Here is a 17,959-nt window from a genome sequence, read left to right as displayed (position 1 = left end):
AATCCCACAGATTTTATGCTCTTATATTGATTGCATTATTCGATATTTTTTATAGGCGTATCAAATATTATGGCGAAATCTAATTCAGCACAGAAGTTTCTTTCTTCTAATGTGGCTGAGAGTCCTCAAATTGACATGCATGTAAAGAATGAAGAGGTTTCATATGACGATTATATATACCCGTTCCCTAAAGTTCCTAGAAGTCCAATTTCTTTTTTGTGTAATTGTATTAAGCATTGTTTTAGAATGAACAAAAAAATCGACTATTGTAAAACTCGTAACTTTATTTGTGTCTGTTCAGCCAAGAATCTTGGCTAAGTCTTGTAATTCATTTTTAACGATTTATAAATTAAAAACAACACTAGTACTTCATTCCGCAATTTAATTTGGATCTAAGATTTCAGAAACTTTGAAAACACACCATTGAAATCAAAGAGGGAATGGAAGAGAAAACAGAAAAAAATGAAAAGAGAACTTTTTACAGAGACTCGGTTCTGATTTTAAAAGAAAAATCGGGAACCGGCTAAGAAAAGACAAAACCAACCTAGGTTGGTAGAGAAGTATACACCAAAGTGAAAGACGAAACCTGAATTAAAAATCAGGAGAACTTTTTCTTTATAAGAAGTTAGTGAGAAGTATTTGACTTAATCTTGTAATTCCTTTTTAACAATTTATAAAAGAAAGATATTAACATTATACTTTCAAATTAAATTGACGTTCGTTTATCATAGTATTTGATCGCTGTTGTGTACCATGTATATATATCCAAATGTTATGTGTACATTTGCCCGCTGTACCATGTATTTAAGAACTTAGCAAAGTTTTGAAGAACTTGTGAGAGTTTTCAACATCTGTCTGTACGTTTCCTAAATTTTCAATATCTATTTTTTGTGCAAATCCAAAATCTTATATATAATTCAAAATTGTATTAGTTTATAATACAAAATGTAATGTATCCAAACATTAATAATATCAAATGTATGTTGCCACTTGCCAATAAGTGGCTAATTAACTATAAAATAACAACACAAATTTTAGTAGCAATTGGTTATGAATTTGGCCATTGTTTGCTATGAAATTCACCATATATATTGTATTTTATTCAATTAAATTATGTCTAATTTGGCCAAACAATTAAAAATTTAGTATTTAGTTTGGTTGATGAAAATTTCCACGCTTTTTTTCCGTTCAAGTTGGCATATTTAATTCGGGATTTAAGTACCAAAGTTTTCGTTTTTAAACACAAAAGAAAACAATATGTGGCAGTAAAGGATGGTTTTTAAATATAAGTTATTCCCCACAATTATTGAAATTTTTTCACACCACCGCTCTAGGTTAAGTAAGACATGGTAATGGGGAAAATGCAAACTCACTGGTCGAAGTACATCAACATTTGTGTCCTGACAGATAATGGGATAGTGACTTTGTGAGAGCCATCAGTCCAAGTCAAGCTCCCAAAATAGTAAATCGAATTGGATTTGTGAGTTGTGGAGACAATGACCTTGAAGCTGAGTTTCTTGACATTGGAGTTAAAGAGCAATGTTTTGGGTGTGACAGAGATTTTGACACCCAAAGGAGGCCTAACGACGAGCTTATAGACAGAGTCAACGGGTCCGACGTTGGTGACGGTTCTAGTGAGAGTCACATCTTCCTTGAGGAATGGAATGGTGATGGAAGGCAAATTAAGATCAAGCATAGAGGGCCTTGGACTTGGACATCGATATGGCGTATTTGTCTTTGATATTTTGGTTATTTGTCTCTCGTCATAATCGGAAGCACATAGAAAAAGCCTATAGTCTTCTGCACCTATGTCGTAGACAAGACCAGGGTCGGCTGCTTTGTTTGGGTTCACTAGTCCTCCTCCGAAGTCAAATGGGTCGGCTAGTTTTCGTGTCATTCCCTCTGAGAAGATAGGTTCTCCGTAGGGATCCGTTGTGGAAGCTTAACCAATTAAAAATGAGTAACTAACTAGATCAAGATGCACAGCTCGAAGTAGTGCAACAAAAGAAAAGTGTTAGTTTACCTGTAGTGATGAGAGCTGACTTAAGCGCGGCTGGAGACCAATCAGGATGCACAGCTCGAAGTAGTGCAACTAAACCAGCAACTACTGGTGTTGCCATTGAAGTTCCTGACTGAGCAGCGACTCCTTCGTTAGTACCCATATCTTCTGGAGTACTAGCTGCCACTATGGCCACACCTGGAGCCGCTACATCGGGCTGTAAAAAAGTAATGTTGCTATGTGATGCAAAAGAAATATCGATAGAATTGAGTTTTTTCATTATCATTATTATTTGATCATTTATAAATTGGGTATATATGATCATTATATGGAAACAAAAATTAAGTTTACCTTGAGAACGTATGGAGATATGGAATTGGGTCCTCTCCCTGAGAAATCAGCAACCTTAGTGGCTACAAGCGGCCCATTGAGCGCGATGGCAGAACTTATTTTTATGGTAGGCGATCTGTAATTAAGTGGTTATTTAAAATATTAAACACATTGCAACTCATATAATAAGAAAGGTCAAATTAAGCAGTGGTTTTTAATAATTACCTAGTGATACTTATGTACTTCCATATGGTAGATCCATGTTCATAGTCTACCATGATAACGGGAAGACCTTCGGATACTTTGATAATATCATCTCTTTTGCCGGCAATAATTACAGCCTTAGCTTCGACCTCTAAAAGTTTAGGTACATAATCTGACTGACTTTCTTCACTTCCAGTCGTGAAACTTAGCACCACTTTTCCCTTTGTCGCACTCGTCATTTCGTCTGCGCTATATACGTACACTAGATCTCCTTGAATCTCATTGCCCTTATACGAGGTCCGTGCCTACATAGTAATAGATTAGAAGGTCACATGCATTTAATGTCAAAAGAGAATCAAGTACACAGACACTAGTTTTCTTTTGTTTGGTTTACCATTAAGGTCACATTGTTGCCTAGTGTCAAAGGTGTGGGATACCACCGGTCTAGAGTGGTGGCAGCCACTGTTATGATCCATGGAGCTATGTTTTGGACGGTGTAAGCCCCAGGCCCAAAGTTTCCACCCGCACTGAGCACGGGAATGCCATTGGCGACTGCATGGAATGCTCCATACGAGATTTGATTATACATGTCAACTTCAGTCAGCACAGGGTTCGGCCTGCCTATTGAGATCGTTATCAAGTCCACTCCATCCGCTATGGCGTCGTCCATCGCTTTGATTATGTCTGCGCTTGCGCATGTGCCGTCTACTCGTTGCCAACACACTTTGTAAACCGCGATACGAGCACTAGGGGCTCCACCTCTTATTGTACCCACTCCAAACCCGTTGTCACTCACATTTGAGACGAAGGATCCCCCAGCTGTGGAGGCCACGTGTGTCCCATGAGGCAAGCCTTCCCTTGCGGACATGTATTCCGTGTCCGGTATTCGGCTATCCGTTTTGTTCCTACGGAAAAGACTATCCATGTAATACCTCGCTCCTATCAACTTCTTGTTGCAATGCTTCTTCGAGTCGAAATCTTCACCGTCCACGCACATCCCTTTCCAACGTTTTGGGATCGGCCCCAAGCCTTTGTCACTGAACGACTGTGACTCTGGCCACACACCTACAAACACACGTACATTTATATACTAGTTGTGTCCAATTGTCTTAAATTTGGAGCAAATCTCCATGGAAATTTATTATCAAAAAACGGACCCGAGTCCAAGACACCGATGATGATGTCCTTGCCCATCTTGGCTTTATGAAGAAGTCCTTTTGGTGTGCTTTGAGAAAGCCCCAAGTAATCAAATGTCCTTGTCGTTTGCAGCTCATAGAAACTATTGGGCGTTACTTGAACTACATCTGGATGCTCTATTCATAGTTATGAAGATTCGAATCATTAATAACCTTTGATCTAATTTGCTTCATATATCTCTAATAATGCATCTTTATATGTACACACCCGAGATTTTTTTTGCTTGGGAATCCGTAAGATGGGCAGCAAAGCCGGAGAAACCATGGCGATAACTATGAACTATGGACTCACTAGCGTCTTTTTTGCTGCAACCATACGGCCACAAAATCTGTTAGTTACTGCTAATAATTTTATTTGTCTAAACACATATTGTTTTACTTGTCTAATCTTGGTTTGTTGGTACCTTCCGAGTAGGGATTCTAACATTCTGAGATGCGAGGCCGTTACAAGCTCAGGATCATTATGCTCCTTTTCACCAAGGTATACTATGTGGACCTATATATGTGTTGGTAATGCACATTAATCTTTCCTTTACCTAAACGTTTTATTTTTTGTTTCCATTATTGAATAATTAAGAAAATTGTGACAGAATATACCTTAGTCTCTTCATAGGCTCCTCCTTCGACAATGTTAAACTCCACGTTGAGAATACACACAGCACTGATTACCCAAAAAACCCACCATGAGACTTGAGAGCTCATCATTTTTCCCTGCAGGGGAAAAATCTACAAGAGATCAATGTCTCAGAGTTTTTCGTTTTCTTGAATATATTTTACATAATGAATGGTCTCGTATTTATGCCAGGCTAGCGTTTTGTCTCATAATTAATCAGTTACCTTCTGAAACGACTTACTTAGCTAACGTTGACATTATTAGGTTGTAAAAAACTTAAATACTCTTCTGGTATTTGCTTAATTTAAAATAATATTTTCTAATATTCTCTATTTCATCGTTACCTTATTTAATAATAGAGTTTTCTGAGTTTCTGATGCCGTTTTATATTTTAACCCAATCTAGATTTAAGCAAATGCTTACTGCTTTTTTAAGGTTGAATTGCAGCACAAATTTATTGTTTGAACTGTCAGATTATGGGTTTGTAAAAAGTTGTAACAAGCGTAATACACGGTTAATATTTCGGTGATATATAGTTATATACTACTTCATCCGTTTTAAAATATAAAACATTTTAGTTATAAGAAATATACACTTTTAAAAAGTTCAACCAATCATGAATAAAATTGCATAATATAAATAATCAGAAAATATTAAATTAATATATAAACGTCTTATATTTTAAAATAAAAATAATAGTTCAAAACGTCTTACATTTTGAAACTAAAGGAGTATATGAAAAAAGAGTAAGTTTCCGGAGATCTATTCCAGTTATTAGAAACAAAATTGGTAAGAAAAAGAAGAAAATAAAATCCTGGTCACCATTAAGAAAGAAGAACCAACTAGCGAATATGGGCATAATAATTCAACTAAAGCACCAACGTGACGCAGACGTTAAAGGAAAAAAGACATTAACGTGACGCAATCCGACGTTGACAGTTTTTTTCGTTGTGAAGAAAAATTGGTCCATGATGTCATGATCTGAATCTGTCGAACCATTAAAGCTTCTTATGCATTTTTCATAAACTGTGTATATTTTAAAACATGATTATATATTAAAAAAAAAGAAAAGAATATATGACGTGTCAAACTTATAAAATATTCTTTCTCACCAAAACAGAAATACGATATCTATATTAAACTTAATTATAACATCTAAAGTCTATTAAAACAAAAGCAGGAAAAGGAAAGAGGGAGGAGTGCTTTATTTTTGGGAAAATGAAAACACGGAATGCTAAATAGCTAAACATACCATTTTACGTGTACATATAAATTTTTTATATAATAATGTGTTTGTTTAATCTTAAGTAAACCATAGTAGTTTATAAAAAATTATCATATATCACAAGCATCAGTGGCGGATCCAAAAAAATAATATGTGTAGGGCACAAATAATATATAATTAATCATATAAAATCAATATAGTTAATATATGAAATAAATATACTTTTCCATTCTTAATTTATTTTAATATTTAAAATCTAAAAAACCCCAAAATTTTGAAATACTATTTCTTTTGGTTTCTAAATACTTAAACTACATATATTAGTTTTATTTAAAATGTAAATTATATCTAAAAATATCACACAAATTTAGACTCTAATATATTAACTAAACTACAAAAATAGATAATATTGTTAACTAATATTGCAAACACTTATTTAATTGAAATGTATGTATACTTTACCGTGAAAAGATGATTTAAAATTTGTGTAAAATATAGAACTAAAAGAACATAGTAAACTAATTTTTTATTTTTTTAAAACATCTATCAACGAAATTATATTAAACTAACTATTAAATTAAACTCAAAAAAACTATTTTGAAATATCGAAATCATATATTTAAAAATAATTATAAATATCTTCTATAAATATTTTTACTTAATTAATATTTTTAAGTTATTATGAAACAACCTTTTTAGTATAATCAACGATGAGTATAATCAATGGTTAACCCCTTTAATGCAATGGTTAACCCTTCAAGCATTAAAAAAATCTAACGTAATCAGCCCAAGAGGGTAAATTACTCATATATTCATATATATAAAACTAATGAAGATAATGAAGCATCAACATCGATAAGTTAAGAGAAAAGATAAAGAAAACTTGTTTACATGGAGGAAGCTACCTATCCAACCTAAGAGTGAACTCTTACATGTGTAGATTAACGTTATAGTCCATATTGATTTTGTAAGAACGAAATCTTATACAATATAGTTTTGCTATTTGATCTCTTTATTTTTCCTTGAACCTGCAACTTTAACATGTTCATTGTTTAGTTATAAAAAGACATTCTAATAGCAAAATTAATAAATGAGGTAGTTTTGACTTCTGTCACTCCAACACGGTTTTAATGCCTATCGCCAGGTTGGAGACTTTCAATTAGTCATATACGGACTAGACTTTATTGAATTTTGTAATTAATTAGACTTTATTATTAAAAAAAAAAAAAAACTCTCAATAAGATAAAGATGTAGTTCTAATAAAGAGATTCCAAAAATTATTATCTGCTCTACTGCATCTTCCACTACAATGAGTCCATGCCTATTTAAAAGTTTGAATTTTAAAGATTCACATTTGGTTGGTTCATATTCTTTGGGAATATTCTCACTTGTTCATTGCCAATTGGAATTTGCCACTCATGTCAAACTTCGTTAAAGTCGCACTAATAACGGAAAGAAATTAAAATGCCATTGACAAATTATCACTAATTTTATTTTCTCAAGTCCTTTACCAATATTTTTTTTGATATGTAAGAACTTCGATTTGTCCTTTATATTATTATAAATAAATAAAAATATATATTGGTAAGATACCGTTGTCGACGTTAGCTGGGACATGGTCTGATGATCTGATATCTGATGACGTCAAGTGGCTCCAATTTACCCTGAGATAAAAGAAATAAATTACGTCAGCATCATTTATTACTATAGCCCCCATATGTCCGTCCATGTGACCACTCCCCCCTTTTCCTTCTCTTCTAATTCTTCCACTCTCTCATATGTGCACTCTTCATTTGCGTGTGCTACACGCTCCAATTTTGTCTCAAACTCCCCTCTTTTCTACTAATGTTTTCAAATACAAATTACTTAGCTTTTTTTTTTGTCGCTATGAAATTTTATTATAGAAACTTGTTGTGGAACCAAGGAAAGAATACATATGCCCAAACATGGAAAACTTAAGTCGGCGGACAAACTAAAAGTCCCCGAAGTCACTGTCGGAGAAGAAACGAAATTCCCCGAAAACTAAGCCCTATCAAAGGGAAGCAAAGTAAGGCGAAACTAGAAATACAAAGCAGATAAAAACAAACCAGAATCGAAGGAGGAAGACTCCATAATCTAAAAGCCGAGGCAACAAGGTAGAAACCTTAGGAGAAAGGATAGAACCAAGAGAACAAAGAAACCTCTTCTTCTGAAACACCAGCGAATGCGATTTATCACGGCTGCCCACGGCCAAACCAGAAATAACATCTACCACCTCCTATCACAATGAGAGCCAATCTCTCGAAAACCAAGTTAATGATGACAAAATACAAATTACTTAGCTATAAGTCTGTAAATTAAAAAAACAAAGTTAATGATGACAAAATAAAAATAAAATTTTTTTATAAAAGTATTAAAAATTTAAATTACAACATAAAAATAAAATTTAGAAGGGTCCATAATTTTTTTATTATTGTTTTTAGTTTTAATAATTAAATTTTTAATAAAAATATCATACAATTTTTTTATATAACACAAAGAACACACAAAAAAAAATTCTAAGGGCCTAAATTTTTGTTTGCCCTAGGGCCTATAATACTGTTGAGCCGGCACTGATGGTATTACGTAGATAATGTCATCTAATAACTTGTATAACGTGCATATATATAATGTGTATTAAGTAAACGTTAAATTAGAGGTTGGGGTTCAATTGGCGGACCTAGAAATATATTTTACCGGGGTCAATATTGTTAACTTTGTTAAGAAGATGAAAATTACATAATTAATTTTCTGTATGTATTAATAAAAATTGTATTTTTTTGAAATTTTAGATTTTTTTTAATCAAAATACATAAAGAATGATGTTTTTTTGGAAAACAACAAATTAAACAAAGTAATTAGATATAAAATGAATAAAATAATGAGTGCAAAAAAACTCATTATGGATGCATAAGAAAACAATTTAAATAGGGGGTGCAAAAAGGAACTAATGAAGTTATCAATTAGTGATAATTGCTAGAACTAAAGACTGATTTCATAATTTTAGGGGGGTCAGTTGACCCACCTTTGCTGAACATAGGTCCGCCGTTGGGGTTCATGTACTTGCACTAGCAGTTTTTATAATGTTCTAATTTGTTTAAGAACGGAATAGTTATTGTTTTTGTGCTCAAACAATAATTGAAACGATGTTATTAATTAACCACGGAGATGGTCCCTAAAACTTGTTTGCACATGTGCCAACCAAATTTTGAATATAGAAGTAAATATTATAACCATTTTTTTTCCAGATAGGCAGAACGTACGAACCCGTAGAATCATATTCAAATTTTGTCTTTTGTCCTTATTAGCATTTTATTTGAAAAGGCATTATTAACGTCATGGGATTCAAACAATAAACAGCAAGAAGTCGTAAGATTAACGATGATGCTGCCGTATAGCGTAAATATCAAGTTATATAGAAATATTTTGAGGATCTCGTCCACCACGTACGCCAGATTTCATGGAAAACTCAAACCAAAATGTGTTTCTTTTATGTTTGGGTTATTATTCCTTTTATATCAATTTACATACTATGGGTCTAAATAGTAACCGAGAAATCTGGCTGAATCCGGTTGAATTACTGAATCTGGCTGAATTTTTAGTGATTTTTAGCTGAATCTGGCTGAATTTTTACATTTTCAAATGGTAACCGCTGAATCCAGCTGAATTTTTTTGTGTTTTTTAGCAGAATCTGTCGAAATAATTAAGACTTTAACTGAAATATCGTCAAATAATTACGAATATTAATAGAATAACTAAGGAAAATTATCTAAATAAAATAGATAAAATTATCTAATAGTCTAATTAACTCTTATACTAATAAATAAATACTAGAATTAATATCTTTTTAGCAAAATTGAGTTGTTCTTCCAAATCTAATTTTTGAACTATTAAAAAGATATAATTAATTAATAGAAAGCTTTGTCAAAGTTTTATTGAAAAATTAATTTAAAAATAAACATGATAATATAATATAGATTATCTTATTGATTTTTCATTGTTCTCTAGTAGTTTAAATCCTTAATATGATTAGGATGATTAACAAAATTTTTTTAATTTGATATTTTAAATATTATTTTAGCATAAGTATGAGTTATTTTTGCAAAAATTTGGAAAATTATATTTAAGTATCTAAAATTTATTAAAATTGTCTAAAAATATTTATAGATATCTGAACATAAATATGTGTCTTGTCTATTCTGGTAATGATTTTATGTGTATGAATTATTCATATATCGTATTTGTATGATCTAACTTATTTTAAAATATAAATTTGATGTGTAATTTTTAATAGCCAAAATATTTTAATTCGAGTTGTGAATCGCTATAATCCAAATTTTTATCTGAAATGAACATACTATGTATCTGTTGATGTTGGAAAAACTGTTGAATCTGGCTGAATTTAGTTTTATACAAATGGTAACTACGGAATTGCTGAATCTGGCTGAATCTGGCTGAATATTTTTTTTGATGTTACCATTTACACTCTATCTAACCTAACAAGCTGTAATAGTATACTAATATACGTAGTTGTAATATGGTACATGCATGGTTACGTTGCATACATGAGAAAATGTTTACATATATGTCTCGTATATGTGAGTGAGGGCACATATACAGAACATTCTAATAAAAGAAATAAAAACCGCTGATTTGATGGATATTAATTTATTCATGTACAATGTAACAAATCTTTGAATTTCTAAGATAATACCAATAAAAATATCTAGTATTCCACTCTTAGAAGCCAAATAACCATTATATATCAACTTTATATATATATATATATATATATATATAATTTAGAATTTGGAATTTTAGACCAATCTGTATGGTTGAACAAAAAAAAGACCAAGGTATATGTCATAAATAAGAGGCGACCAATCTGTCGAAAACAAATTTAAAGTGACAAAAAATATATATATTAAAAACACAAATAAAATAAATAATTTGCTAATGGTTACGTCATTATAGTGACACCCAATTTCTCCATTTATGGTCGCTCTCATCTCGCGTTGACATCAACAAAACTCCCACTCTCTCTCTCTCTCACTTTCTCTAACTCTTTCTCTCTAATGAAGACGATGCGAGGTTTACGAGACTGCTCAAACGACGCCGTAACGCTAGACCTGACGGTTCTTCCTCCTCCTCCAGCACCACCAACAGTCTCCTCCTCCACCGCCTCGACGAGCCTTTCGTTCGATGAAGAGGAGACATCAGAGTCAAAGATTGGACGGCTGATATCAGAGCATCCAGTCATCATATTCACTCGATCTTCCTCATGTTGCATGTGCCACGTCATGAAGAAGCTTCTATCGACCGTCGGAGTTCACCCAACAGTGATCGAGATCGACGGCGGTGAAATTGCTTACCTCGCCGTTGAAGCCGCTCCGGTGCTTTTCATCGGTGGTGCTTGTGTCGGTGGCTTCGAGTCACTTGTAGCACTTCACCTAAGTGGTCAGCTTATTCCTAGACTCGTTGAGGTTGGAGCCTTATTGGCATAATTGTAATTTTCTGTATTTTTTTCTTTCTTTCCAAGTTAGCCTATTTATAACCTAATTAAAAAAAATCTGATAAATAATATCCATTGTGAAAAATTCCATTAATTCACTCTTTCTTAGAAACATAAAAATGTTTCCTTTTTTTTTGTTAATCCAGTGCTGGTTGTTTATTTCATATCTTTTGCCAGTTGGTAAGTGTTGTTTAGATCATCACGTGTAAGATTTATTCCATCATAATTATATTATTTATTTGTGAATGATTTCCGTTTCTTTAGTTTCCGTATTGAACTATATATATGTTGAACGATGTGAGGAGAAAAAACTAATGTGCTGATGTTAGACAGGGTCCAAATATAATTTTATTTCTAAAGAGTAATTTTCTTGATTAAATTGGGGAGGCAAAATGAAAAAGAGGCATTAAGTACAATATTATGTCATCGATGACCGGTCTCTAATAAATATTGACCTCGAAATTATGAAAAACTATATATTATTAATATGTAAATAGAATCCGTTGATTACCACGGAATCTGACTGCTATCTTTCTCTTGGACAATTTCGGTATCTGAATTTTATTTTATTTTTTATTGTATCTTAAGAGATTTTGGCCCAAAGAATCTTTAGGGTGTCAATCGCAATTATTGCACAATCACTTCATACTATTATTTTACCAAAGTTTTGATTGTAGAATTCACAACCCCATATGTAAACAGTATGTATTGAATCTTTTATGAAATTTTGCCGTTATCACTCAACTAGCTCGCCTAATTGAGATATCAACCTACAAATCGAATTGTCTCTTTTCGGTAACACGATTCACCCTAGCTAGACGAATTTTGTCAAGATGCTTATGCTTTTCATTTTTTCCGTTGCGTTGAATTTTCGAATACTGAGCTTTCTTAAATGATATAGGGCTAATCTAAAATTTTAAACATCATTATATTTATTTTCTGGTCAGAAAAATATATTATTAGTTTTGTCCGCAAAACACTTTCACATGTCAAAAACAAAAAATCTACCCGTAGATCCATACCTACCCATCACGCAAATAAAATATGTCTAGGGAGCTCCTCAGTGGTGGGGTGGGGCTTGGTTAGCCTTTGGGGGAAACAAGTTATTTTTCTCTTTTGAAACACCAACAGTTTTTATGATTTCATTATCATTTATTCTATTCTTTTTGTTACAATATATAGTAAAATAGTTATGATAAGGACTTTTTATGAAATAATCAATCATGCAGTTATGTTATGTTATTTTTTTTCGAAATTTGGTCGTTGCAGTTGTGTTGCTCATAACCGCAGCAACGGCATATCACCATTCAAAGTATGCATGAAGAAATATAATTAAACAGAAAAGGGGATCAACTTGTATAAACCCATGATCTATAGTTTGATATATGTTTTAATTATTGAAAAGGCAGAGTAGCAATAACCAATGAGAGTTGAATGATGTAATGCACACACATTATTATATATAACGACAAGATTAAAAAGAGAGATACCTAAAGAAGCGAAATGATTAAAAGGCAACATAAGTGAAGGTGAGTTACAATGGCCACAGTTTAAAGGATACAGAAAAGACAAGTGTATGATTAATGAATGCAGCTGAGAGACCTCCACCACAAATTTAAAAAAGGGCACTGGTTAAAATCCCAAAATCTATTTTCATAACAAGTTGACAATCTCTTTAAGATAATAAAAACATTAAACATATCTCGAAACAAAAGAACAAAGTGGGGAAAAAACAAGGGTATTGTAGTAAAAGAGCAGAAATGACGTGGTGGAATTTTCATAAATCATTGTGTATTTTATTCTCTGTGTTTTTTTTATAAAGAAAATAGCATGGATTTAATACAATAAAATATAGGATTTAGTTACGAAAATGCTATGGCATCAATTTTGCAAATATTTCCCAGAATCATGCTAACTCAGTAAAGAAACCAAAAAAAAGCTTTGTCATAATTTTTTACTTAAAAATGTTGAAAGAAAATGGAGATCCAAAGTTCAGATATTTCTTTTTCTTCTTAACAATGCTTAAACTCTACAAGGCTGTCATGTTTTGTGCTTGAACATGGACGGTCCCTAAAAAATCTGAGCTCATATACCACTCAGCCACCACTAGTGAACTGACCACACTATTTTAGTATAATTCTAACAATTTTATACTCTTTATAATTGTTGATGGAAAAATTGATTGTCTTTTAAAAAAGAAGAGCAATTTCATTGTCCTGAAATCATATCAATCAGAAAACCACTCCCTCTAATGTTATATATGATGGTATCCATTTGATGTATAAATTAGAGTAAAAGAATGTATCAATATTTGATATTTTAATTTAATAATTATTATTTGATAGTTTAGTCTTGTTAAATTTTGATATATAGATCATCGATTAAAATAAATTCTTGGTTGTCCCTGGAGGAGAATCAATTGCTAAACACTATGGGACTCATGACACACTAGTCTTATTGATAGAACAGGAGAAGGCTTATTATTATTCGTGCAAATTCAATAAGAAACATGAGAAGGCTAATCTTTTACCCAAAGAAACGACAATAACCACACCAATAACTTGAATACAAAAGATGCATAAATCTTAAAACATTCAGCAGTTCATGACAAGATAAGAAAAATCTTTAGGGCAGTCCAAAGATTATTATTATCAATATTATATGATTCATTAATAAGTTGGGTTTGAATTGATTTGGGCATTTCTCATGCTCCAAGCTTCCAGGGACGTCATGATCACACCCTTTTCTCCATCATTGAACACATACAGCTTAGCTGCTTCGCCAATTGCCAATTTTGGATAAACCCTAGATGTTATCACACTTTTTCCTCCTGCTCCGTAGCTCTCTATAATCGAGTGATCGATCTATAGACGACGACGACGACGACAACAACAACAACAAAAAAGGTGGTTTTCAGAGTTTAAATTGTTTAAAATAAAATGTCTTAATTAGGGTGAATATATATAAAAGAAACAACATTGCAAAATGGCTTAATTTAGCTCACCAAACATCTTAATGAGATCTTCTCATGCCTTGGATCAATATCTAGGAATGTTCCATGCGAAGATTTTTTTATGTTGTCTCTCAACGAAGACCTACGTATATATTACCATTTGTTAAAACAAAACATCATACTTACACATGATAGAGAAACTAACATTTGGTTTCATGTTGTTAGATCAAATTCACATTATTACCTCTTCTCGCTGCTGCCCATTACAACTGCATATCCGTTTCCGCGACGAATAACTTTAAAGAAGATTGCGGTTTGTTCTGATAAATCATTGGTAGCCAATGCTAGCAGTCCAAAAGGCCCGTAAACACATCCATCCGAGTTGTCATGATCAAACAGAGTCGCATCATCAACTTGGTCAGCATCAAGTATCTCGGGATAATCGTCCAGGAAAGGCAGATTAAAAGTCACCTCTACGTCGGCCTTTAACAACAACAAGAGAAAGATAAATATATACAAGTTGTTGAAACAAAATAGTATTAGCCTAATGATTCCAGAGAAGACGTGTTAATATTACTGATATTTGAGATTTATACAAGTTTTAAAGTTTTTTCAAGTTAAAAACGTAAAATCTCAAATACAAAGATGAACCTTGTTATTTTAAATGGATTTTTAAATATTACTACTAAAATCCATATAGTGACTATATCATGAATGAATTCTACCAAATATTTACCTGGTTTTACAGATCTATTAAAAATACATAAACTACCACCTCAAGAGTTTTATCTGACTTCATTAAATTTTATTTTTAATAATATGGGACTCCTAAGTCCTAACAAAACACTCTGAGAAAACTTACTTGGGCAGCAGTGATGCCTGAAATTTCGAAGGTCGAGCCGGTTTCGAATTCATAGCAATCAAGGCTAACACTTTTGGTCCGGAGATTGTTGATTTCTTCAATTGGCCATTGTATCAGCTTCTTTCCATTTGTGTCCAGCCACATTTCCCTGGGAAGAGACTAAGCCAAAAACAAACCAATTAATCCAATTTCTTGACAAGTAATCTCTACTCTACAATTACTTAAAATAAACCTTATATCATATTTACCATAAGGTTTATCATATTTACCATAATGTTAAACCAAAAAAAAATATATATATATTTACCATAAGGCCAGCCCATCCTTTCTTGAAATCATCTTCTTTGCTATCAGTCTCTATGACCCATCCCCAGTTGATCCTCCGATTTTTAACACTATCGAAGAACGCCTTCGAGGCATAAAACTTTCCATAATCATATCTCAAATCCGCACTAGTGTTAGTGAACTCATAATCCGCTGAAAATTCTTCATTCTCAGAAGAGTATTTACCAATGACATAGCAATCATTGCCTCCAAAACTCGCCTTCACGACATGCCTCACAGTAGCATTGTTCACTGAAGTGTCAACACCTTCTTTACCAGTGACAGAAACCGGGAAAAAATCAGGGCATTCCCACATTCCGGTTCCTTCTGACTCAAGTAAAGGCACTGTATACTTTGTCCACTGGACAAAATCATCGCTTCGGTACAAAATAGCCATTCCTTTCTCAGTATCTTTCTCCTTAGCTCCTATGAGCACTCTCCATTTCCCATCTTGCCCTTGCCACGCCGTCGTTGGGTCACGGAAACAATTAAAAGGGACATTACTTGGCGGAACCATCACAGGATTGTACTTTGGCTTAACCCACTCACGAAGCAAAGGGTCAGAAACGTCCTTTGGTTCGGCAACAACTGTGACTTGCTGTTTGTTGTTATCGTCGAGTCCGGTGTACAAAATTACAGGTCTGCCATCGGGGAGGATCGTGGCGGATCCTGACCAGCAGCTGTTGATGTCAAAGGGCTCAGAAGGAGAAAGGGCTGGTTCAAGTTGGATCCAGTTGACCATATCTTGTGAAACAGAGTGCCCCCATATCATTATTTTACTGAAATCAGGAGCCAAAGGGTTGTGCTGGTAGAACAAATGGTAGAATCCTTTGTAGTACATTGGCGCTGAAACAACATTTATAATATAAATATTTCATCATATAATAACAACTTGGGGTTCCTCGTGTCACAAGCTAATGATTGGTAGAGTATTTAAGTACCGTTTGGATCTTCAGATTTCCAAAATGCATCCAAGCACCATAAGTGACATAAAATTAAGACAATCGTTAGTTTTAAATATCTTGTTGTAGAAATTAATAACCTGATTCAGTGATTAATTGCAATAAACAGAAATTAACCATTGTTTTATTTTTTTCCGGTTTTATGAACTAATAATACTATAAGAGATATTTGCCAATATGATATTTAGTTCACAACCAACATGATCTATATATGAATATAAATAGGAGGAAAAAGAAAGAAATAGAACCGTTGAGCCAATTTCTCTGAGGTTGGAAATGGAAGGAAGTCCGGTTAAGCTGGTTGTCTTGAAGAAGATTCTGTGCCATTGCCTCAGCCATCGATGATCGGTCTTACTCGGCAACGAAATCGACCCTCAAGGATTACGAAAATGATGTGTGTATGTGTTGCTTTCTTTTATGAATTACTCTTGAGATCTTGCCAAGATCAAATGATTATAGAGTCGTCAGAGACAATCATCGTACTTATAATGCCATTGGCGTTGACATTGACAAACTCTTCTTATTCTGTCTTAATCTCGAAGTATCGTGGAAGAAACTCTCAGATAGTTGCTAATTATATCTGCTTAATTTTATTATAATTATTGATTAAGCTTTGTAGTCGTCAGTCTTTGTTAATGGTACATTGTAGGTAAAAGGTCTTTGAATTATTCATTAAATGTGATTTCTATTATTATTGCGGAAACTTCATCAAGTGGAGTTATATATATTTTAGTCAATGTGGTCCTTAGTCATTGTTTATGAAAAAGTTTACCCCTGATGAATTAATTACGGATTTTGCCCTTTTTTATAATGGTATTTATGGATTTTGCTCTTTTTTGAATAATTTATGAATTTTGCCCTTTTTAGGCTCCAAAAATATGATTTAACATGCGTTTCATTCGTTATGTTTGTGTTTAGTCGATTCCAGTTGTTCTTAGGGTTTAGTATTTGGTATAATGTACGTATTTTTGAAAAAAAAATCATAAGTACGTATATTTTTAAGTGTTAAAAAGGGCAAAATCCATAAATTATTTAAAAAAGGGCAAAATTCATATATAACATTATAAAAAAGGGCAAAATCCGTAGTAATAATCCCATGACACTTTCAAGTCTCAATAATTTAATCCTTTGTATTAAAAACAAGGAGACGGCATCGTATGGCTTCTTAATCCTTAAGTCGTTGAAAGCACCAAGTAATCACACCAATAAGAAGAATGTGGGGTTCATGATTAGCACCAAGTAATTAGACCAATAAGAATATTAGGATGTTTTTAACAAATAGTATCATATTATTTTATCTGATAGCAAGCTATTTTACTTGGTATCATACTATTTGTTAATCAAATGCAAAAAAAAATAGGCCATTTATTTACAATATTGCCACGACGTCTTTTTGCCAGTATTGCTAGCTAATATCTTTGGATTGTTCATTAGTTGTCATTTCTATGATTGAGAAAACTTAGGCAGGCGGGGTTAAAATATGTTTAATCAACTTGGTCTTTGATATGTATTAAAAATTTTCTCTTTTCAATATGCAATCATTTAGGGTCCTAAAACCCTCTATATTTAAAAAAAAAAGAGATGCTTTTTTTTTTACTCCTTACATTTCATAAAAAGTGTCATTTTTATTACACTAAGAGTGAAAGTAATTCAAATTTTATGCATTTTTTTTTGACAAAATATTCCTTTTCTAACTTCAAATCAAAATGATCCAAGAGTCACTTATCTGATTTTCTTCCTAATCCTGATTTTCTTAATAGT

The 17,959-nt window shown here is 32.8% G+C and overlaps 3 protein-coding genes across 4 annotated transcripts; 1 reads left to right on the top strand and 2 right to left on the bottom strand.

Annotated features, from left to right (window-relative positions):
• Positions 1–1,369: 1,369 nt before the first annotated feature.
• Positions 1,370–4,633, bottom strand: LOC9309607 (subtilisin-like protease SBT3.11). The gene is made up of 9 exons (XM_002871460.2): positions 4,327–4,633; positions 4,134–4,225; positions 3,938–4,035; positions 3,691–3,846; positions 2,928–3,598; positions 2,555–2,838; positions 2,351–2,465; positions 2,024–2,216; positions 1,370–1,941 (listed from the first exon to the last, which is right to left on the bottom strand). The coding sequence occupies exons 1-9, from the start codon at positions 4,432–4,434 to the stop codon at positions 1,370–1,372; spliced, it is 2,289 nt and encodes a 762-aa protein (XP_002871506.1). The 5' UTR covers positions 4,435–4,633.
• A 5,853-nt stretch (positions 4,634–10,486) lies between these two features.
• Positions 10,487–11,346, top strand: LOC9307576 (glutaredoxin-C10). The gene has a single exon (XM_021022658.1). The coding sequence runs from the start codon at positions 10,661–10,663 to the stop codon at positions 11,087–11,089; it is 429 nt and encodes a 142-aa protein (XP_020878317.1). The 5' UTR covers positions 10,487–10,660; the 3' UTR covers positions 11,090–11,346.
• Positions 11,347–13,554: 2,208 nt separating this feature from the next.
• LOC9309606 (beta-fructofuranosidase, insoluble isoenzyme CWINV6) lies at positions 13,555–16,850 on the bottom strand. 2 transcript variants are annotated; one of them, XM_002871459.2, is made up of 7 exons: positions 16,447–16,839; positions 16,178–16,186; positions 15,220–16,082; positions 14,913–15,071; positions 14,295–14,533; positions 14,102–14,192; positions 13,555–13,961 (listed from the first exon to the last, which is right to left on the bottom strand). In XM_002871459.2, exons 1-7 carry the CDS (start codon positions 16,535–16,537, stop codon positions 13,767–13,769), a joined length of 1,647 nt encoding a protein of 548 aa, XP_002871505.1. In that variant the 5' UTR covers positions 16,538–16,839; the 3' UTR covers positions 13,555–13,766. The 2 variants fall into 2 exon arrangements, with proteins under 2 accessions (XP_002871505.1, XP_020876176.1); XM_021020517.1 differs by lacking the exon at positions 14,102–14,192 and having other exon boundaries at positions 13,808–13,961; positions 14,422–14,533; positions 16,447–16,850.
• Positions 16,851–17,959: the final 1,109 nt, after the last annotated feature.

The sequence above is a fragment of the Arabidopsis lyrata genome (genome assembly GCF_000004255.2).
Source record: "Arabidopsis lyrata subsp. lyrata unplaced genomic scaffold ARALYscaffold_6, whole genome shotgun sequence".
NCBI lineage: Eukaryota > Viridiplantae > Streptophyta > Magnoliopsida > Brassicales > Brassicaceae > Arabidopsis > Arabidopsis lyrata.
Note: the sequence above shows the minus strand (reverse complement) of the source record. Positions and strands in the feature narration are given on the sequence as shown.